Source organism: Stenella coeruleoalba (assembly GCF_951394435.1).
Source record: "Stenella coeruleoalba genome assembly, chromosome: 1".
Lineage (NCBI taxonomy): Eukaryota > Metazoa > Chordata > Mammalia > Artiodactyla > Delphinidae > Stenella > Stenella coeruleoalba.
Window position 1 is genome coordinate 58,800,591 of NC_137169.1, and position 23,194 is coordinate 58,823,784.

General features: G+C 37.4%; 1 protein-coding gene and 1 long non-coding RNA gene across 2 annotated transcripts in view; one reads left to right on the forward strand and one right to left on the reverse strand.

The window, feature by feature from the left end:
* Nucleotides 1-23,194, forward strand: part of LOC307182234 — a 118,405-nt gene that overhangs the window by 44,930 nt on the left and 50,281 nt on the right. The window lies entirely within an intron of this gene.
* On the reverse strand, nt 5,065-20,824 carry RPE65 (retinoid isomerohydrolase RPE65). The gene is made up of 11 exons (XM_079913458.1): nt 20,717-20,824; nt 20,472-20,613; nt 16,843-16,990; nt 15,402-15,483; nt 15,031-15,163; nt 14,781-14,920; nt 13,980-14,109; nt 7,121-7,235; nt 6,929-7,023; nt 6,703-6,814; nt 5,065-5,411 (listed from the first exon to the last, which is right to left on the reverse strand). Exons 1-11 carry the CDS (start codon nt 20,791-20,793, stop codon nt 5,260-5,262), a joined length of 1,326 nt encoding a protein of 441 aa, XP_079769584.1. The 5' UTR covers nt 20,794-20,824; the 3' UTR covers nt 5,065-5,259.

Sequence of the window (23,194 nt, forward strand, 5' to 3'; positions counted from 1 at the left end):
GCTCGAACCCGTGTCCCCTGCACTGGCAAGCAGACTCTCAACCACTGTGCCACCAGGGAAGCCCCTCTATTTGTTTTTGAGTCAATTTTTGTTGCTATTGTCTTTCTAGAAATTTGTCTATTCCATTTAGGTTGCCTAATTTATTGGCATAGAGTTGTTCATAGAATTCCCTTATGTGTTATAAATTTACCCTTTTATCATTATAAAATGTCTTTATCTCTAGTAACAATTTTTGTCTTAAAGTCTATTTCTTCTGATATTAGTATAGCCATTTCAGTTCTCTTTTGCTTACTTTTTGTACAGTATAACTTTTTCCATCCCTTTTTTTAACCTATTTGTGCCTTTTAATCTAAAATGTGTTGCTTGTAGATAACATATAATTAGATCATTAAAAAAATACATCCTGCCAATCCCTGCCTTATGATTGGCATGCTTAATCCATTTATATTTAATGTAATTGCTGATATGATTTTTGTCTGACATTTTGCCATTTGCTTTCTGTATCTTTTGTCTTTTTTGTTCCTTCTTCCTCCACTTGTGTTCTTTTTTGTTAAATATTTCTAGTGTATATTTTAATATTTAGTACATTTTTTTTAGTTACCTTATTAGTGGTTGCCCTGGTGATTACACTTAACATCTTAATTTAAAAGCACTGGATGTTTATCAGCATTCTAGCTTGTTTTTGGAACATACGTCTCATGATATATGTTAATAAAAATGGCTCTATCCTTGTATAAGGTTGAGAATTGTTTTATATTCTCTCCCATGTAGGATATCATAAAATACTTTATTTTATTTTTATTAAAAACTGATTAATTAATTAATTAATTTTTGTTTGTGTTGGGTCTTCATTGTTGCATGCGGGCTTTCTCTAGTTGTGGCAAGCAGGGGCTACCCTTCGTTGTGGTGCGTGGGCTTCTCATTGCAGTGGCTTCTTTTGTTGTGGAGCATGGGCTCTAGGCTCGCAGGCTTCAATAGTTGTGGCACACGGGCTCAGTAGTTGTGGCTCATGGGCTCTGAGTGCAGGCTCAGTAGTTGTGGTGCATGGGCTTAGTTACTCTGTGGCATGTGGGATCTTCCAGGACCAGGGCTCAAACCTGTGTCCCCTGCATTGGCAGGCGGACTTAACCACTGCGCCACCAGGGAATTCCCATAAAATACTTTAAATATTAATGAAAAATCATGTAGCAAAGAAAGCTGTTAAGGTTTTTGAAACCCCAGATTAAAAATATTAACTACCATTTGTTGAGTAGCTACTATGTCTTAGGCACTATGTTAGGTACTTAATATCTCCCCCAAATCAAAGTCAGGTCTAGTACTATTTCCTATTATGCCACTGAAATAGTAACTCATAACCAGTCATGGTTATGAAGAATATTTAAGTCTCTTGTACATTTCACATCAGCTTAGCCTTCACATCTAGGTTTTTAAGTACTTATTCAACTCTCTTTATAATAGCTTCAGCAATAATGTATTGCTTCTTGGATTAGTTGATCATTAATACAAATGCACTATTCACATAATTCCCTAACACTTGGCAATGTTTCTTCTTTTAGTGTGGTAGATCATTTGAACCTGAATTCTTAGTCCTATGTCCCATTGCAAGGGTTGCTCTTGTAAATGGGAGATACCCCTTTGCTCACCTTCTGGAAGGAGATGAAGATATGTATATGGATGAATCCAAGTTAAAGAAACTTGAGAAACAGCAAGTTTTGAGATTTTTGTTGGTAGCTTCTTAAACTTATTTTATCATCCATCTAGTACAATATTATGAACATATTAGAACAAGAAATGTCCACAAACAGACTAATCATAGAAATATTGGATATGATTGTTTCATCTTTCTTCTTTTTCTTAAATAAGTAAAGCTCTTTGATATAAATTTAATGTTGGAACTGATATAAAATGACTTGTTTTGAGGATGAATTTATGAAGTTATTTAAGTCACAACCCTGTAGACTAGGTCCTATGAGGTTAGAGATTTACCTACTAAGTTAAAAACCAGAGTCTTGAACAGAGATTCTCTAACATTCTAGCTTCACAAAGCCTTTAATGTCTGAGTAACTTTTTTATGGCACTCTGAAAGAAATATGTAACACCTCTGCTTATTACATAGTTAAGTCCAAGTGACATAATATATACATTTGTTCTAATAGCCTAGTACCTTTTGGACATGGCAGAACTTCTCAAAGTTTGGAATCAGATTGGACACAGTCATTATTATTTTGCGTTCCACGTTAATTTTTGCATGGTACTTATATTTTCACAGTAACCAATGGAAAACTAGTTTTTTAAAATGTCATCAAAAGGAATGTAGTGATCTAATGTTGAAATTGTGAACTACCTCAAGGTAGTAGTTCACAGTGCCCAACAGACACAGATGATGTTTGGAATCAGATTTTCATCCTGTGTGGAAAGTTGGCCAAGTTATTTAATTTTATTGAGATTCACTTTCCTCATCTGCAAAATAGAATCATCAAATCTATACATAAAGACTAATTAGTGGAATCCCTGGCATAATATATACTTGTTACTTGGTTACGATTATTCAAGAAGCATTTGGCCCACTAATCAATAGTGAGAATTACTGAACAGTCAAAGATTTTATTTGCATCCAGACTTGATGACTAAGTAGTGTGATAGTGGTTGTATTTGAAATAAATTTCAAATTAGTAGAAATATTTTAGAAAGTATCAGAAACCAAATTTTTAGTGGAAGAAATGATAGGTTTAGATTTCAGTTTAAGTTTTGCTACTATTAGAAAAGTAACTGGTCCTCCTTTTCCTAATCTTTAAAATGGTGACTATAGTACCATGGTGGGTATAGTATTAGGAGTAATTTCCACTTTTCTGTAAAAGTAAAAGGCACTCAATAAGTAAAGTTTCCTTTTCTCCTGTCTTTCAGAGACTTTTTTTCCACTGAGACTGAATTGTACCAGATTTGGCATTCCCTAGGGGATCCTTTAGGGGATATTTTCTCTTAATACTAGTCGGAAGGTAGGCTGGCTTTGCTGTCTGTTGATCTTTTCTGGTTTAGCATGTAGTATAGGAACTCTATCTAGATTATCTGCCATGAGGCAGTTATCAGTTACTAATTACTTTTTGATATTGTCAAAGATGTTATTATCCTTTCTCCTTGGCTATGACAAATGTAAGGTGTCCCAAATGGAAAAAGGTTGACTTCAAACAACTTATTTTAAAAATAACTACTTATTAGCAGGTTTATTTATCTTAATTCAATTGAATTTTCCCCTTAAGACAGATTTATTTGTTTATGGATGGGACATGATTCTCTAGATTTCCCTAGATGAATACCTCTGATTCTTAGAAACCAGGTTACTTAATTTTTTCAATCTGACTTTCCAAGTTAATCCTTCTTGCCTGACTTAAATCTCCCTTATTCTAATGTAAGTTTTTAAAGCTCAAATTCCATCTTTGCAATTGAAAACAGCTCCTAAGCCTTCTTGGTATAATATTAGCAATGATTATATAGACAATTCCAATTTTGGTGAAATGGTATTGTCAGAATGTTTTAGTCAGATGTGCCTCTCTCCCTTCTTAACACTGTGGTGATCTCCACAGAGCACAGGACTCAAAATGGGATCCTGCAACAGGAGAAGTGGGCACACCAAATAGCCAGACTTGCTTATGGAAAAGGAATGGGAAGAAGGCAGGGACTGATTGGCAAGTGTAGGAAGTGACAGTTTGGGGAATTCTCTAAAATTTAAAGACTTAAATAAGTATAAAACTTAGTAATTATTCAGTAATTTATTTTCTTCATTTTTAAAAGAAATGGATAAATAGCCTTCTTTGTGGAACTATGTTCATGTGCCATGTCTAGAGACAAAAATAACAGACTGATGTTTATCTATAGTCACATATTCCATGTTATTTTCTGGCATTTTCCTTTTTATTTTTTGAGATATCTAGCTCTACCTAGAAATTACCCACAAAGAAATAATGATTACATTAAAAATCCACAGGGGGAAAAATGATGGAAAAGACCAGTAGTTGAGCTTAGATGAGCTGTGTATGATTTTACTTTATAATTTCCACTTTCTTGTAATTTTAGATTTTCTTTGAAAAGTATGTTTTAATGAGTATTTATAATTTTAAAAAACGAGTTTGCATTTTATCTAAATAAAGAAATCAAATGGATGCATCAAGTACACTAGTCAGTCTGTTCCTTCAAGCTGTTTTTACTTAGTCAGACACAATGCTGATCATCTTAAATACAATGATATGTAATACTTTTGAGCATAAAATAGATGCCAGGATTAAGATATAGAATAAACATTTTTGACAATCTTCATTTTTTTGCAATATCTAGCTCAGAAGAGAATAATTTTAAAAACATAAATACTTAAAATATATTAATATTGGAAAGTTAATGACAATATTTCTCTTTTTTCACTTTCAGGTGATTGCACAGTGCTTAAATATAATTAAGCAGACGAGGCAACAAAGTATAACACCCCACACACATATTATTACCCCATACTCTGATTTTAAACAGAAATTATATTTGTCAGTATTTTATGCTCTGTTTTTCAAAAAAATTACAGTCACTACTATATGTAATTGCTTGGATGTAATGTAAGCTTTTAATAGATAACTTAATCTCTGAGAAATTATTTGGTTGAGAGCCCTCAGTGGATTAGAGATAGGTTTCCTCATTGTAAAATCAGAAATAGTAGTAATTGCTTATATTAAATGGAAATGTTAAAGTTTATAAAACTTGAGAATCTTTGAACAATAATATATATATGCATACGATTACAATGATTGTCTTAGATGATAGTCCCTTGTTTGAGAAAAAGTTTGGTTTGACATTTAATAATTAAGCCTTTTTGTAAGATACTGCTTTGACTTGGCAAAGCCACATACAAATCAGGTGTAGAGGACTGGCTTTTAAGTGTTAAAAAATAATTGGAGCAGATAGGTACCTAAAATACACTTTTATAATAGGAATAAAAAAACAGGTTAATAAATCCACATTCATTTGCTCTTTGATTGTAAATATATAAAGAGTTTTTAGTTATGATGTGTCTGTCTCACAGAGAAAGTATGATTACCTAAATATGCACTTTTTTTAAAAGGAATTGCTTACTCAACTCTGTGCGTTCTGTAAAACACTGCAAAATTGTGTGCATCTGCAAGTTAAAACTCATATACAGCAGGCTAAAACTGAACAGAATTTCACTGCAGACCTATTTTGTTCTGGGTTTTGTCACCAGAAACATATTAGGCTAGAATGTGCTCAGGATTTTTTGAACAGTCCATGAAATGTGACAGGGATGTTAATCTCCACTTCAGCCCTTGCAACTTCACTCAGGTCCTTGGCATTCAGAATTAGGAGATAAGCGGGCTTTTGACCTGCCCCAGGGCTCACCACCACACTCAGAACTACACCTGTTAATCAGAAGTTAATAAGGCAATGTTGAATTAAAAAAAAAAAGCCCATAGCAATAGATTAAGTGTCACTGAAATAATACAGGAAGCAAGGAAGCATTACATTGACAAATAAAGAAAACCAGATGCCTTGAAATCTTGCTCTGACTCTTCTACCACCTGGCTGTGTGGTAACCCTGAAAGGGATTTAAAATTTTTCATGTCCCCTGGACTATAAGCTCTAAGAAGGGAGTGACCCTATCTCTCTTGCCCACTGTTGTATCCCAATAGCCTACTGCAATGATTAGAACATAGTAAGTATTCATTAAATTCTTATTTAATGAATGTTTCTGTGTTTTTATCTGTATCATACGATTTAACACCTGTTCTACCTACTGCAAAAAAAAAAATGTTGTGACAATCAAGTGAAAAATGTATATTAAAAGACTCTGGGAATTCCCTGGTGGTTCAGTTGTTAGGACTCCGCGCTTTCACTGCTGAGGAAGCGGATTCGATCCCTGGTCGGGTAACTAGGATCCCGCAAGCTGAGCGGTGCGGCCAAAAAAAAAAAGACTTTGAAAATGGTAAGGTATATTATTTCTATAATTTCCAAGACCTAGCTGGAAGCTTACTTCCTTCAAACAAAATAAGAACAAACTTTTTGCGGTTTTGACTGGAAAGGCTGTATATGTAAAATCACTTAGTGTAAAACGGCTCTACAATTCTTTATTTTATTCATTTCTCTGTGGTTTTCCATATTTTAATCCCAGAGAGGATAACCTACCTCCTTGTCCCGGATAATCAATAGTTAACTAAGATGACTCTTTGTAACTGAGTTGCTGTTTTATAGGCTGTTGCTCTGGATCCCTTTCTAGCCCCAGCTTACTGAAAGGAAAAACCAAAACTAGAAACACAAAGCCTCATCCTCATTCTCTTGGATCTGTTAGAATACTCAGTTTCCCTCCTTAGAACTCTATCCCTTTTCAGAAATGTATCTAGGTCAGGAAAGGCAAAAACCTAGACCGCATGCTGCTCCTTCTTCCTCCTCTCCTTCATCTAGAGCAGACATTGATGTTCCATCGTGACACCAGATGGTGCTTTAGCATTTTTCCAACAGTACCAAATGAAACCTGACCATAAGATAAAACTTATTCTCAAATAAGTTTAAATTCTTTAGTGCTGTCCCATTCAATAGTATAAAGGATTATTTCTGAACATTAGGGAATAATCAACATAACTCCTCTCCTAATTAACTAACTATATGAACTGCAATGAAAAGAGAGTGTTCAGACACATCTATTACTTTCATTACCGTCATCTTCCTCCAAGGCATCTGGGTGAGAAACAAAGATGGGTTCTGAGGGGTATGAATCAGGCTCTTGCCATACCCAAGTTTCTTTAGTTTTGACGTTCAGCTTACAGAGCTGCTTGTAAGAAAGAAAAGTCAATCAATCAGTCAGTCAATCAGTCAATATGCTCTACTTGACTAGCATGTGACTCAAAGTACTGTTTGAATATTAGGAAGATGGATTAATTACCCTGTCTGGAACAAAGTGATTCAAGCCAAGTCCATATGCGTATGTGTAAGGTTTCCCACCATACTTCTGGTAGTTGATTTGAGGAAATTCAAATGCTGCAAAGTAGAGCACGTGCTTAGGAAAACTCGTTAATCTCTTTGAATGGAACATTTTGTTCTCTCTCATGTGAGGTTTTTTCCTAAATCATCTCACCTTGGCGAGGCCCTGAAAAGAGAACTTCAGGTTCCAGCCAGATGGTCTCATCACTGCACAGAATTGCAGTGGCAGTTGTGTTGGGGAGTGTGACTAAATTCTTGCCTGTGTCAGCCTAAGAAAGAGGATAACAGAAACCTCAGTGATCAGGAAAGAAAAATCAAGCAGTCATAAATATAGTCTTCCCAAGTTTTGTCTCCTGTGTTCTTCATTTCTTAAGACAACATGTAGGGAGAGGCAGTGCAGAAAACTCTAGAAAGGGGAGCCCAGGAACATGACTGGGAAAGCTGTCTGTGTCCACATCAGTCACTGGCTGTGTGTCACTGGGAAAGTCATACAACTTCATAGGCCCTCAGTCTTCTCATCAGTGAAATGAGACTGACCTCGAAGAAAATTTACAGCTCTGAGGATGGGCTCTGGAAAAAGAAGTATTTTTCTGCAGAACAACAAAGACTTCAACCTCTAGGTATCCATACAGTGTTTGTCTCCTTTATAGTTAGGCTATATTTTTATTTTATTTGAAAACAAAATCATACTCGTAAGTTGTCAAAAAAGAAAACAAATTAAAAAACTACTGATCAGATGTTTTCTAAGATCTCTTGTCACCCACATTGCTCCCACGTGATTTTTCAGATTATTTTATGAAAGGAATGAATATCATGAGCTCTTTCAAAGAACATATTCATTTAGTAATACCTGCATCAAATACTTAAATACATGTTTTGTGATGGACTCTATTCTAGGCATTTGGGATATTTCAGAGAACAGAGTCCCTGTCATCATGAAGTTTTCATTCTAATTTGGGAACATAAACAATATAAATATAATTAATAGACAAAGTGTTTAGTACATCATGAATGTGAGGAAAAAGAATAGAGCAGAGTAAGGAGAATCAGAAATGTGAAGAGTAGGTGAGTTGTAATTTTAGTAGGTGGTCAGGGTGAGCCTCATTGAAAAGGTGAAATTTGGGATAAAACTTGTAGGAGATGAAGGAAGCTAGCAATGCAGGTATCTGGGGAAGAGCATTTGAGCAGAGAGAACAAACTACAAAGGCCTGAGGTAGGAGTACGCCAAAGATCCTTGGAGAACGTTAAAGAGACCAGTGTGGCTGCACTGACTGAGCTTGGGGAGAAGAACAGGAGAGGAGAGTGGAGGGGTAAAGACTGATAGGTCATTGTGAGGTCTTGGTCTTTTTCTATGAGTGAGAGATGGGAAGTCATTGGAGGGTTCTGAGCAGAGCAGTGGCAGGCTCTGATTTATTTTTAAAAGAATCACCCTGACTGCTCTGTTGAGATCACTTTTGCAGCTCAATATTAAAAAAACAAACAACCCAATCCAAAAACGGTCAGAAGACCTGAATAGACATTTCTCCAAAGAAGACATACAGATGGCCAAGAAGCACAAGAAAAGCTGCTCAACATCCCTAATTATTAGAGAAATGCAAATCAAAACTACAATGAGGTGTCACCTCACACCAGTTAGAATGGGCATCATCAGAAAATCTACAAACAACAGATGCTGGAGAGGGTGTGGAGAAAAGGGAACCCTCTTGCACTGTTGGTGGGAATGTAAATTGATACAGCCACTTTGGAGAACAGTATGGAGGTTCCTTAAAAAGCTAAAAGTAGAATTACCATATGACCCAGCAATCCCACTACTGGGCATATACCCAGAGGAAACCATAATTCAAAAAGACACATACACCCCAATGTTCATTGCAGCACTATTTACAATAGCCAGGACATGGAAGCAACCTAAATGCCCATCAACAGACGAATGGATAAAGAAGATGTAGTACACATATACAATGGAATATTACTCAGCCATAAAAAGGAACGAAATTGGGTCATTTGTAGAGACGTGGATGGATCTAGAGACTGTCATACAGAGTGAAGTTAAGTCAGAAAGAGAAAAACAAATATCGTATATTAACGCATATATGTGGAACCTAGAAAATGGTACAGATGAACCGGTTTGCAGGGCAGAAATTGAGACACAGAAGTAGAGAACAAATATATGGACACCAAGCAGCAAATCACCAAACCACCAAAGCAGTGGCAGGTGGGGGTGGTGGTGTGATGAACTGGGAGATAGAGATTGACATGTATACACTGATGTGTATAAAATGGATGACTAATAAGAACCTGCTATATAAAATATATATATATATATATATATATATATATATGTGAGAGATACAAAAATAAATAAATAAATAAAATACATGTAAATTAAAAAAAAAAAAAAGGGGAGATGAAAGAGTGAAATCAGGGAAACCAGTTTGTCTTGTAGTAGTCCAGTCAAAAGAAAACAATGGTTCAGACTAGGCTAGTAGCATTGAAGTCAGTGAGGAGTGCAAGGTAGAGCCAAGAGGATTTCCTGATAGTTCAGATATGGGGTGGGGAAGAGGCATGAAACTGAGAAAGGAGTCAAGAAGGGCTTCAAGGTTTTTGGCCCGAATAATTAAAAGTTGGAGTTGTCACAACAAAGATGGGGATTACTGAAGGTAATTTTTGGTAGGGGAAGAGGAGAAGTTTAGGTTTTGTCTTATTAAACTTGAAGTGTTTATTGGACATCAAAATAAAGACATGGCATTGGCAGTAGCATATAAGAACCTTGAGTTAAAAGGAAAGTTGGAAGTGAAATTCTAGGCTGCTTTAAAGCATGAGTCTTTACAAAGGGAGTGAACGTACAGATAGAAGATAGAACAAAGGGCTGAGTTCTGGTGCCCTCCAACATTAAGGGGTCTTCAAGAGAGGAATGAGGGGATAGGTGGTGGGGGCAAGAAGAGTTAAAAGAAGGATTTTGTAAGAGGGCAAAATAATAGCATGATATGCATGATTTAATGAAAACAGGAGGAGAGTGAGATATATGAGAGAGGGGGAGAACTGTAGAGTGTTGTCCTGGAGAGGGTGAGGAAGGATGGGAAAGACTAGTTCTGAATAGGATGATGGATAATTCAGTATGAGTACAGATGCTGGTGGGTGGGTAGATGTGGTGGCAGGAGTCTACGTTCTTTTCTGATTTCTTTCATTTGTTTCAGTAAAATAGGAAGCAGAGCCATCAGTTGAGTATGAGTGTGGAGGTGGGAGGTGTTAGAAGGTTGAAGAGAGGAGGGTGTGAAATATTTAACTAGGAAAGTGAAGTTGGGAAATGTAGCAGTAAGGTTTGTTGTCATGCACTTAAAAATGGGCCAATTAACACAATTGTGTGTTTTTAGCACTTAATTTCAGCCTTAGAGGTACAAGCATGGAGTGGGTGGAGGGTTGAATTTAACTAGGATTATGATTTTGACAAATAAGTTCTATAAAGTAAGAAAGAGGGAAGAGAAATGAAGATCTACTCAAGGGGGTGATTACAATGATTAACCATGAAATTGTTATTGAATAAGGAGGGAAGGTAAGTCCTCAAGGGAGTGAGAGATGATGAGAAGGTAATAGGTTCAATAGATTGGAGGTTCCTGGTGGGAACTGCAATAGGGCAAGTAATCTTGAAACATAATAGGTGGTAGTCAGAATGTGTCATGCATGAAACCAAGGTTATGGTAGAAGCACAGTCAAAGGTAATGGCAAGGTCAATTGCATGACTGTGGGGAGTGAGTGGCTGAGATAGAATGGAAGACAAAATCAGTGGAAGACGTCATGGAACTGAGAGACCAGTTGTTGGAAGAGTCACCTATGATGTGTATATTGAAATAACTGAGAGTCAGGAGTAGATCAGGGGAGTGTGACACTGAGCCAGAAGGGAGAAGGAGTGGTGGTTAATTGGTGAGAATAATAATGAGGGGTGTATATATGTAAATGTAGACATACCACTTGGCTATATACTTAGCTGAAGTGAGATTTGAAATTGAAAGATTTTAAGGGTGGGTGGAAGGAGCAATGGTCTGGAAGCAGCAAAGTGGAACAAGTGTACCACAGCCCCAGGCCCAGTGGTACAAGCGCTGTAGGAGGAGAAACTGCTACCCCTGGAAATTGCTGCTGAAGAGACCAGTGTCCTAGAGAGAGTGTCAGATTTTTTGGTAAAAGAAAGAAGGTGGAAGGAACCTTCTGAGCAGAGGATAGATGGAATTTTTCTGGTATGTACAATGAATTAAAAGGAAATAGTGAAAGATTTTCAGGATTGGGAAGAGATGGGAGGTGAGGATGGGTCTTGTGAGATTCTGTGAAGTGGGGCCTCGAGGCACTTCATGGTGATTTTGGGAAGGAGAGAGCGGCATGTGTGCATACATACATATTTATACATGTATTCGGTAAGTTCAAATGTTGATGTCGAACACATTACTTATGCGACTGTAACTTTAATGATTTTACTCTGTTGTATCTTATTTTTTCCACCATTAAATTAGGGTTTTTAATGTAAGAGATGTGTAACATTATCTTTGCTTTCCAAACTAGCTCCTTATTTTCACTCTTCCCCCTCACTATTTTTTTAACACGTGCATTTATCCCCTGACCCAGCAATTTCACTTCTGAGAGTCTATCCTATTGCTATATCTGCACATATATAAAATAACATACATACAAAGTTATTCCTTGTGACATTATCTGTACCAGCCAAAGAATGGAAACAACTCTGTTGCTCAGCAGTGAGGGACTTGGATATGTTCACAAAAAAGAATACCGTGCAGTTGAAGAAAGCAAGATCTTCAATATATATTTTAAAATGAAAAGAAGCAAGGAACAAAAATGTGGATATAGAAAGTTACTTTTTGTGTAAAAATGGGAAATAATAATTATATATATTTATATTTTCTTATATTTGCATAAAAAAAGGAAAAGGAAAGACATTAAAAGTTACACACAGAAGTGAAGGGGAATGGTATGGAATAGAGGCAGAGAGAGGTTGTAGCGACACTTCCAGTGTGTACCTTTTTAGATCATTTTGAGTTTTTGACCATTTAAATTCACTGCCTATTCAAAAATAATAAAGGTATATTTTAAAGATATCACTGTTATATTAATCACTAAACTGGAAACTTCACTCATACTCTTTCCTCTCCTTCCTTCAATCTGTTTATCTCTTATTTCCCTAATTTATGACTTATTTTTCTCTTCATTGCCAAACTTTTAAAAGTGCAGGCTATAGTAATTGCTCCCACATTCTCATCAATTGCTCACCTTTATTGCCTTGAAACCTGATTTCTGCCTCCCTCCCTACTCCCCTGGAGATCACTAAATCTGTTTTCTGGCTCTTCATCTTCATTCTTTTCAACTTGTCTATATATAGCAGTGGGCACCAGTGAAACCCTTCTCTTGCCTTATCATGTGGCACTATCCTCTCTTAGCTGTAACTAGGGCCCTTTGGTGACGTTTTTCTCTTTCTTTTTCTGACTCCTCTTTTCTTACCACTTTCTGCACATGGATGTTTCCCCAACTTTTGTGCTTGGCCATCTTTTCTTTTCTTTCAGCATGTTATGGCTATCAAGTTCATCATTTTTAAAATAAACAAATTTGTATGTTTCTTTTAAAACACTCTAAAGTATGAATTTTTCCTGCTAGCAATCTTATCTGTCTTCATATATTTGATCATCATTTCAATTCCAATAACTATCAGATCTTTTCTTCTGACCCTACTTTGTGTCGCAAGGACCTGTACTTCCATATGAAAGCCTACAAGACATCTTCACGAAAATGTTGTTGATGCTGATTTTGCTGTTGATGATGATTATAATCAATATTATTTAACACTTACTTTGTGTGAGGGACTATATTCAGTGATTGACATATGTCACCTTGTTTATTGATCACTAAAATCCTGTATGGTGGATATAGATAAAGAAAAGGGGATTTAAAAAGGTTAAATGTCTTGCCGCGAATCAAACAGCTAGAATGCTGGAAGCCCTGGTCAACCTGGGTCTGTCTTGAAGTCAGCCCTTTTACTCATTCTCCCCACTTCCTCATAGTTCTACAATTCAGGTTTATCTCCAAATCTGCTCTGCCTGTTATTACATTTCCTATTTCCAAAGGTATCAACACTCTAGACACATAGGCTTAAAGGATCTCTATGGTCTTTTGCATGTATAAGACTTAATTCATTCTACCATCCAATCAAATGTAAGATCCTTTTAATTCTACCTGTAGGAACTCTCACTTTTGTCGGTTTGTCTGTTCCTACTACCACTACATTTTTCTATCACCTGAGTGATTTTCATTGTCTCCAATCCCAGGTCCCTTATCATCATCCTTTCTTTACTTCCAATACTACTTACACACAACACAGCCTTATTTTAGAAAATCAAAGCTGCAAATAACCTTAGTTATTATTTAGTCCAATTTACTTAGGTTTCTGAGCAGGCAACAGAACTGTAGGGGGACTTGCTCACTGAGTGACTTGCTCAGGGAAGCCGGACATTTAGTAGCAGGGACAACTAGGGTAGTCAGTACGCTTGATACCCAGTCCACCAGCTCTGAATATGGCTTTCTTCTGTTCAAAACCTTGACTATCTCCCCATCACCTGTCAAATAAAGCACAAACCTTTTGGCCTGAAAGCCTTCAAAGACTGCCAACCTACTTTTTTTTAAGCTTTTTTGCCCACTTATTCCACTGTTTTTGCTTATGTTCTAACCAGTTGGATTGCAATCACTTTGAAAGGATTTTGTAAATAGAAGAACAACAGGTTTAGAGTCAAAACCTGGTTTTCGTTTTGATTCCACCACAGTTGGATTTTGCTAAGTCATGTGACTCTTCTGAGCTTCAGTTTCCTAGCTTATAAAATGAGGGAAGTGGAATTAATTTTTAAAGTTCCTTCCAGCTCTGAAATTTCAAGACTTTATGTATAAACACACAGCAGGAGAAAAAATCCTGAGCGAGATGAAACATTCTGGTTATATCTGAAATCTATGTAGAGGGTGGTTACCTTGTCAGTATTCAAAGGAAGTACGTATCTCCTAACTTCAGGCTGGGGAGCCTTTCTGGCATTTCTTTTCACCTCTTCCCAGTTCTCACGTAAATTGGCTAAATATAAGTAATTATAAACAAATTCAAATCTGCAAAAATAAGAAGTCAAACATGAGGACAGCCAATTACAAATAATTTAGAGACATGCTTCATGCCTTTTAAAAGCACAAGTGCCTCCCTATTCTTCAGACCCCAACCCAGAACCTGCTAAAGACTCAGGAATCCTGGAGCCATTTCTCCTGCCCACTCTGGGTGGAGAAAAGAATCCTGCTCATGGATATGTTTAAATAACAACAGCCTTTAAAACGTTCTGCTCTGTTTCTCTCTCACCATTCTGTCTGTGTCTTCAGGGGCTACTGTCTTTCTTAGTGACCTGCTGTTTTGAAGAAAGCATATCTCTTTTTCCCAAACCCAGACTAGGTGGAGTTCTAGGTTCCCCAAAGGATCTTGTTAAGTTTGAGTGAAATTAAGCTTAAGTTTACTCATCAAGTCACAGAATCTTTTATTTTCAGGTCTGGTTCATGGACCTGATCATAACCTGATGGACCTGATCAATCATTAACCATAGTTTTGAGGTTCAGTTAGTGTTTCTGATTATCTAAACTCCCTACAGCCTTTTCAATCATATTTTGTGACTTAAGCATTCTTCTTGCCTTTTTAGATGTAATTCAGATTAAATATTGAGAGTGGCATCTCCGAAAGAAACCCTAATTTCCAGGAACAACTGGAGATGTAACATTTATCCAATGTCCTTTCTTACCCTTTCCAGCAACAGAGATCCACAACCAGAAACTCACTGTCTTCATAGGTATTGATGTGATGGAAGAGGTTAAAAGGAGATGTCCTGTATTTATTATTGATATACTTTTTTCGTTTCTTGTCAGCAATATGAAGCCAAACCTTGAAAAGTGAAGAGAATATTTTGATGTATTTAGAAAGAAAAAAAAGTGTGCATTATGAAAGACATATTCTTCAGAACCATAAAGCTGACAAATAAATGTAAGACTTACCCCCATGGTTTCATTGGACTCAAAACAATCCATGTAGTTGGCTCCCCAAAGACTCCATGAAGAAAGGAACTTGAACAGGTTAATTTTGACTGGTGTCTCCACAAAAACAATATAGTTGGGAGTCAAACCAAAACTGTTCAGAAACAGAAATAAACTTGTGAGTGGGAAGGGTTGATTCTCAAACCACAGAGAAATATGTATACATGAGGTATACTCAGTTATATGAATCAACAGTGCCTACATGAAATTAACTACATTTAAATTTAGGTTTCCGCAAGAAAATGTCATGATCAGGATTGGTATCAAAGGTAGGCAAAGCAGATCTTTAAACCTGAGTTTTCCTGAAGATTCATAGCAGGCCTTCAAGTTACCTATGGACATAAGATGGCTTGAATCGGTCACTGCAGGGGAATTGTACAACGATCTCTGACTTGCTTATTGGATCTTCCTTGTCTGAAATAAAGTGGTTTCAAAAGGCTATGGAACAGCCTCTTTTTTTTTTTTTTTTTAAATACAAAGCATTTAGAACAGCTTATGCAAGCAAAGAAATACATTTTCAGATCTTGATTTTTTAAAGAGTTTATTTCCATTTTCTCAGTCACTGGCATTTCTTAGAGAAATTTCACGCGGAGCTGCAATCACCCAGGAAAATCCAAATAGCAGCAGATTTGGAAAGTATACTCAAACAGTGTGTGGCAGACAGGGTACAGTGGAGTCACATCTTACGTCTGGAGGTGGGTTCTAAGTCAAGGGAGTAAGGCAAAATTTTAGTATGGTCAAAGTGCCTTTTACAATCTCTTAAGTTATCTATAAAGTTATGGCATATGTGTTTTGGGTCCATAGCCCTTTACAATAATTCTTAAGCACATTAAAGTTTATTTACTACTAAGGCAGTGTCTTCAAACCTTAGTGTATATAAGAACCACATAAAAAGCTTCTGAAAATACTGACTATGGGCTCACCCCTAGAATTACTCATTCAGTCTACCTCAGGTGGGGCTCAAGATTTGTATGTAAAAATCCATATATACTCAAATAATTCTATTATCAAGATCATTATCAAATTTCTGGCAATGAATGGAGGATGAATGGAGAATTCTAAAGAGTACTCTCTTCTGTTTTAATATTCTTTCTCTATAGTATATGAGTTAAAAAGTTATGTTTTTAGTTTTGGGAATTAAATACACACAAAATACTTACTACACTTTCATATACATGTGTGTATCCTATTACACATACACATGTTTGTTTAAAATCTTAATTTTGTCTGGCACATGGATAAGTGCTCAAATATTTGCTGGATTCGAATCTAAATCTTATATGATCAAAGTCACATATACACTACACCTCTGAGACACTGTAGAATAGAACACGGCAACTTATTTTTGAAGATGTCATTTCCTGCTATGGTGCTCTTTGGCATTGGTCCCCTGGTAGGGTAAGGGTGAGGGGCAGTTGTCCTAAAATCTGAGAGTAATTTAACTGTCCATATAGTGCTAGCCTGATATTTCTGATCTGACACCCTGTATTTCCAGTAACTTTCTCATGTTACAGATACTTGTTTTTTTTTTTTTTTTTTTGCGATACACGGGCCTCTCACTGTTGTGGCCTCTCCCATTGCGGAGCACAGGCTCTGGACGTGCAGGCTCAGCGACCATGGCTCACAGGCCCAGCCACTCCGCGGCATGTGGGATCTTCCCGGACCGGGGCACGAACCCGTGTCCCCTGCATCAGCAGGCGGACTCTCAACCACTGTGCCACCAGGGAAGCCCCTAGATACTTGTTTTAAGAAGAGTCAAAGTGGTAAACTGACCTGCTTGTAGTGGAGGGATCTTTACAATATTGTAGGCAATTGAAAAATTTTTCCCAAAGCAATTACCAATATTGTAAACAGTCCCATCATTTTCAATGTGGGGGTGAGCAGTGGCTCCATTGACCGAGACATAGTTGCAAAGATCAACCTATGGAAGGAGAACAAACGTCACCCATGTTAAGAGGAAGATCGTATTACACCTTTGGTTCCTCAGTCTGACCTCACCGTTACCACTTGCACCCTCACCCTAAGTGTGCTTTCTCTTTCTTTCCATCTCTCTGGGTCTTACCCTCTTTTTTTTTTTTTATTTTTTTCTTACCCTCTTTTAAGTCTGTAGAAGTCCCATCTTTAGCGCTGAGCTCTCCTCTGACCCCCATGCTGACCCCTCATGCCTCTGAAATCTTCAAGTTCTCCCTGATTGAGCTTTTCAATTGATGTAGGCCATATATTACTCTGGTTGGTTACTTTCCTTTTGCACATGCAGTTTGTCTTCAAACAGTGACGAATTTGAATCCTGAAACTTCTTTACATTCTCCTTATTGAATTACATTGAATTGTACGCTGATAGTCAATAATTTTCATTTTATAAAAATGGCAATTTTTTATGATACAACCTAAATACCAAATCCAGTATCTTACATACAGAATGAATTTGGAACTGAAAGGAACTTCAGGATTCATCTAGTATAGAAAGTCTTAACCCAAATAGACTTCAGGGGAACCATGAATTCCTGGAGTTAATGGAAACTTTTTGAAGATAGGATTCAGTGCTTTAATTCGTTTTGGATTCTCATAAAAAATTCAAAACCACTAATCTACCACAAACCTCTCAGTTTACATAAGAAGAACTTGAGGTGTCAGAGAGATCAAATGATTTATCTAAGGATGCAGAGCACTAGAATTTCTACCTGGAACCTGCTCAATAAAGATTTATTGAATGAATAATCGATGGAGTATATATTTGTCTAACCAAAATTCTTTCTATGTGATTAGGAGAGTATGTTTTAAAGCATAGGGAGTTTTTAGCACCCTCATTTAAATAAAAGGCAAGACATTCATTCAGTCATTCAGTCATTCATCAAGTATTCCTTGAGCTTCTATTATATGCCAGGTGCTGTGTCAGGGTCTAGGAAAACAGAGATGGCCCTTGCTTTCAAGAACTTCAGTCTAGATTTGCACTGTCCACTATGGTAGCCACATATAGCAATTTAAATGTAAGTTAACCATAATTAGATAGAACTTCAAATTCAGTTCCTCAGTCACAGTAGCCACATTCAAGTGCTCAATAGCACTTGGACAATGAAGACATAGAACATTTCCATCATTGTAGAAAGTTCCATTTAATAGCACTGTATTAGACCAATAAGCTGGTATACAGTGCAGTGGGTACAAAATGATATCTGTAAAGAAAGGCCATCTAACCCAGACTAGGGGATTAGGCAGGGCTTCCCAAGGGCAATGACTCCAACACATGCTTGAAAGATGAGTAAAATTTACCAGATGGAGAAGGATGACAGTGTGTTCTAGGGAGTAGGAACCCTAATGTAAAGGCATAGAGTTGCAAAAAGTGAATGCTGCTTGGGGATTACTAGTCATTCAGCATGGCTGTGGTGATACACACACATGGAAGAGGAGAAATAAAATGGGCCAGCCACAAAGGTCTGTGCTTTTAACTTTATCTTGGAAACTATGGGTGCACTAATTGGAATAACACATCTATACTTGCATTTTAGAAAAGAAAATTGCTTCTACTGAATTAAGGAAGCTGTATTTAAGGGAATCGGGCTGGAGGCAAAGGAACTTGTTAGGAGTCTATTTCAGTACTAGTAAACCAACAAAAAAACACTCAAAATTTTAAAACTACATTTTTATACGAAGTCAGGGTATAGTGCTGCTCACAATGAAACCTGACTCCTAATAAAGTCTATTCTGGAGCCATACCATGAACTTCACACTTCCAATTAAATTACTATAGTAATTGGATTCACTGTCAAAGTCAAATGGATGGTTTAGAAACTCAGCTTCAGTATTTCTCTAAATGATCTACACATACACTCATATGTGGTTTCAAACATACATCTAAACTAAGAAAGAGCTATCGAGAATATGTTAAGCCTTAGTAAATAGTCTGTTGGGGATTATAAATCAGCTTGTGATATTGAGACCCATTGTTGGGACTGCTTTTCCTTTCTATTCCTACTACACTGAATATCTAGTTCTGGTCTTCAATTCCACTTAACTGGTCTCCTAGCTATCCCTTATCTCTTTTGTCCTCCCATACAGCTTACACGTGGCTTCCAGATTAAATAACCTAAAGTACAGCTCTGCTTATACCACTTCCCTGAACAAAAACTTTGAGTAGCTTCCCATCAGCTAAATGACTTATTCCAAATTTTGTCCATTATTCAAACTTCTAGTTTCACCCTACCCTGTGTTTCACTATTCCCCTTGACGTGGCATGCTTTAGATCACTAGTTCTCACCTGGGAGTGCTATTGCCCCCTAGGGGGAGAGTTGGAAATGTTGGTGAGCATTTGGAGTTTGTACAATGATTGAGGACATGTCTGGTGTTTAGTAGGTGGAATCAGGGATACCAAACCTCTGCAGTGGGTGGGACAGTCCCCACAATGATGAAGTACCACCGGCCCAACGCCACTGCCACGTCCATTGAGAAATACTGCAAATCTAGCCAAATAAATTATTCTTTATCCTCCAGTTTCCCACCTCTATACAGCTGATCATGGTACTCCCTGTATATGAAATGTTCTTTCTCCAAAATCAATGAAGTTGTGCCTTCCCTTTAACTTCTAACTCAAGTGCAAGACTTTTAAACCTTCCTTGATCTGCCCCACTTCACATCCACCAACTACTGCCAGAAGCAATCTTTGTTCTTTCATAGAAGGTTTTCCCTCTGTGAAAAGAGTCCTCACATTCTGTGTCCTATTATAGTTAAGTAATGTATTTATTTGATTTCTCCACCTAGGTGTTAAGCTTTCTGAAGACAAGAACAATGCCTTGCAAATAGTTACATCTTAATAAATATTGGTTGAAAATGTAGATCTATCTTATCAAATGCTGCACCAAGATTGCCTAAGTTCTCATCAAAATTTATCACTTTTTAATACTGCTGACATGTTTCTCTATGCTTTTTCTTTTAAGATATAGCTTTATTTCTAACAAGAAGTGTCTATAAGAAGGGGCAAGTTGGTACAACACACTTTCCTAGAACAATGAATGGTAGGGTTTTCAATATTAAATGTGCCAGTTCCATGCTAGTCTATAAAAACCATGAAGAGCAGGGACGATGTTGTCTTACTCATTGGTATATCTTTTGCATCTAGCATAAGTTCTGGTACATGGAAGGGACTCAATAAATATTTGTGTCACAAATAAATATGTTAGGCATTTTATACGGTTTTCCTCCAATCCACATAATAAATGTTTAAAATTTCACAGATGGAGAAACAAAGTTTGCCCTATGTCACATTGCTAGTAGTTGATGACAAAGCAGGGATTTGAAACTTAATCTATCTGGCTCTCATATTCTTCAAACCCAAATGCACAGCTGATTTAATTCTAAGTTGCAAACTCTAAATTCCTGAGCGATATAGTCTGAGCACTGTGTCCTACCTGCTTAATTGTCTCCAAGGTTTCAGGATTAATCTTTGTAATGAAGTTGGTCTCTGTGCAGGCATAGTAATCTTCCCCCACTGGGTAGATATTAACAAGGGCATTGTCAGTAACCTCCACTCCTCGAAAGTAAGAAAAAAACCTGCAGAAGCAAATGGATTTTTCAGTCCAGTAACTTTCACGCCATGAGAGAAAAAGGGCTAATGTAAAATGTCTTTAATAACATGCAGTTGGGTTTCAGTAACCTGGAAAATATATTCTTGCAGGGGTCTGGGAAAGCACAGGTGCCAAATTCTGTTATGACGATCCTTTTCTCAGTCATTGCCCGTACGTAAGCATCAGTGCGGATGAACCTGAAGGACATTGAGACACGGGAAAGGGTCACAGACAAGGGCAATTAGTGTAGTCCACGGGGAGCTTAGAATGGTCATTCTATGTGACCTCCTAAAGTCAGAATCATAAATCCACAACACGAAGAATGAAGAGTCTCGTAACTTTCTTGGGGTGACTGAAGGAGAAACAGACAATGTGCCACGAGCTTAAATTTATGTCTTATAAACTTCACAGTGACATATGAGGAAATCAAGGTTCAGAGAAATTAAGTGATCAGCATATGTGGCCAGAGCCAGAAAACATGCCTGTTCCATATCACACTATGCAGCCCCATGGGTAGTTCACATTGGACCTCTGACTTCCTGTAGCCTATAATTCAACAATCTACACTGAGCGGGGAAGTATAGAACATGTTATGCTGAATTATATTCCTTTCAATCTTCCTCATGTCCCTCTTATGTTTTTCTTCAATTTAAAAATTTATTTTGCTACTTTTAAAAGTAGATATTCTTGAATCTGGTCTCTTGCACAGGCAGACCTCCTGAACCATATCTCCCAGACTAGATGGCATACGTTGCCTAGGATTTCTCATGTGGAGAGCCAATTAAAATCTGATTTTGCACTTCCATAAAGAGGAAAAAGTACCAAGGTCTTTAGAAGGCATATAAAGGCTTTGCCTGACCTCCAAAATATGCTTTCATAACTAAATTTCTGCTTGACCTGATCTGTTTCTCTTCTATTACAGTCCAAGTTATCCTGACTACTTCAAGACTCCATTTATTCTTTCTTTTGATGTCTCTTCAGAATGCCTGAAATCTGTGGTGATCAACAAAGCTGCTAACAGGCCTGAATATTAACGCATAAGACAAACTATTTATTGTGGTGTTAATGAAGCTTTGTAATGAAATTGGAGTGATGGCTTAGGGCTTCAAGTCTTTTAGCAACAATCTTCTGTTTTTAGAAAACTTCTCTTTCTTGTATTATTAAGACATATTTGGTCCTTGCCTCCTTTGTAACACCCCTCCCTCCTTCCCATTGGCCTTTCTGATTATAAAAAAGGAAAGACATCAAGAGACCCATGGTTTAATAATAATAACTATTATTATTATTAAATGCTTCCTATGGGCTAGGAACCATGTTCTCATTTAATCCTTGTAATAAACCCTGAAGTAAATTCTCTTATTTCTCCCATTTTTATAGATGACAAAACAAAGAATTAGAGACTAACATCTTGCCAAAGGGCACCCACCTAGGCAAATGGTATGTAGGGCATATGGGATTTGAAGCCAGGCGTGTCAGACCCCAAAGCCCTAGTTCTTAGCTGCTTCTTTATCCCATAGTACATCTCTGAGGTGTCCATACAGACTCACTGGCCCAGGAGGATTCTGAGTGGAGGCGAGTATAAAAGTCTCCTCTTGGGTTCAGGAGGTTGAAAAGTACCTGGAGGGAGGAGCTAAGATAGGTCCGAACCCTAGGAGGAGTGGGCCCTAGTGTTCTTTACCTTCTGTGGTATGTGACGTGTCCTTCTTTAAAGTCAAACTTGTGCAGGAGAGCTTGCCCATCAAACAGGTGGTAAAATGGCTCAGATCCAACTTCAAAGAGTCCTGGCCCACATCGAAGGAGACTGCCGGTCAACCAGAGGGGGATCCTGCCTGTGATGAAGGCAAGACTCAGAACATTGCTTCTTACCCCTGCCCTTCTCACCCAGGTAAAGAGCAGTGATTATCTAAGCAGCCCGATTGGGCAGCCTCTTACTTTTAAAGCTGGCAGTCATTTCCATTCCCAGTTCTCATGGCGGGTAGCTCTCAGGAAATGCCTGCTGGCCTACTCTCCTTTCACTAGGAGACCAAGTGGTAGGAAATGTGGCAACATCTCAGAGTTTAGATAAAGGGTTGGAAGGAGACAGGGAAAAGTATCTCGAATGGAATGGGATTCTCCATCTAACAGATTTCCCCAGCTACCAATACATTTGCCTTTTTACTGTCTCACTTTTAAGAAAAATTTCAAATTTCTTGATATATAGGAGGGATGGATTAGAAGCAGGGATCTAGATACTAAACAAAGATGTGTCTACAGAACAAACCGTTTAAATGAAAAACAAGAATACTGGCTTCTTAAAATATAGACCTATATTCCTTTGAGAATATGGGCTACTGTCCAGATAAAGGTCAACCTGCTATAGCAGAAAGTGCAAAGGGCTGTCAGAGACCTGAATTCTGGTTCAGGATTTGCTATGTGCCATCTCTAGGCCTCCGTGTCCTTCTCTGCAAAATGAGGGGCACACAAGAAAGGCCTTAAGTCTGTTCAGTCTAAACAGTTAAGTTTGTGCCCTTTGATCCTTTGAAAAGTGAAGCATTTGGCAGTGTTTTTATAATCCTTGCTATTAAAAA

What these genes read in the sequence shown, in the direction of transcription:
- RPE65 (XM_079913458.1), bottom strand. Translation starts at nt 20,793, where the DNA reads ATGACTGAGAAAAGGATCGTCATAACAGAATTTGGCACCTGTGCTTTC. An exon ending in GATCTCTGTTGCTGGAAAGG is followed by an intron (nt 14,110 to 14,780) that starts GTAAGAAAGGAC and finishes TTATTTTTGCAG; the next exon opens with ATTTGAATTTGTTTATAATT. An exon ending in TGCCTTGGAGGAAGATGACG is followed by an intron (nt 5,412 to 6,702) that starts GTAATGAAAGTA and finishes TCTGATTAACAG; the next exon opens with GTGTAGTTCTGAGTGTGGTG.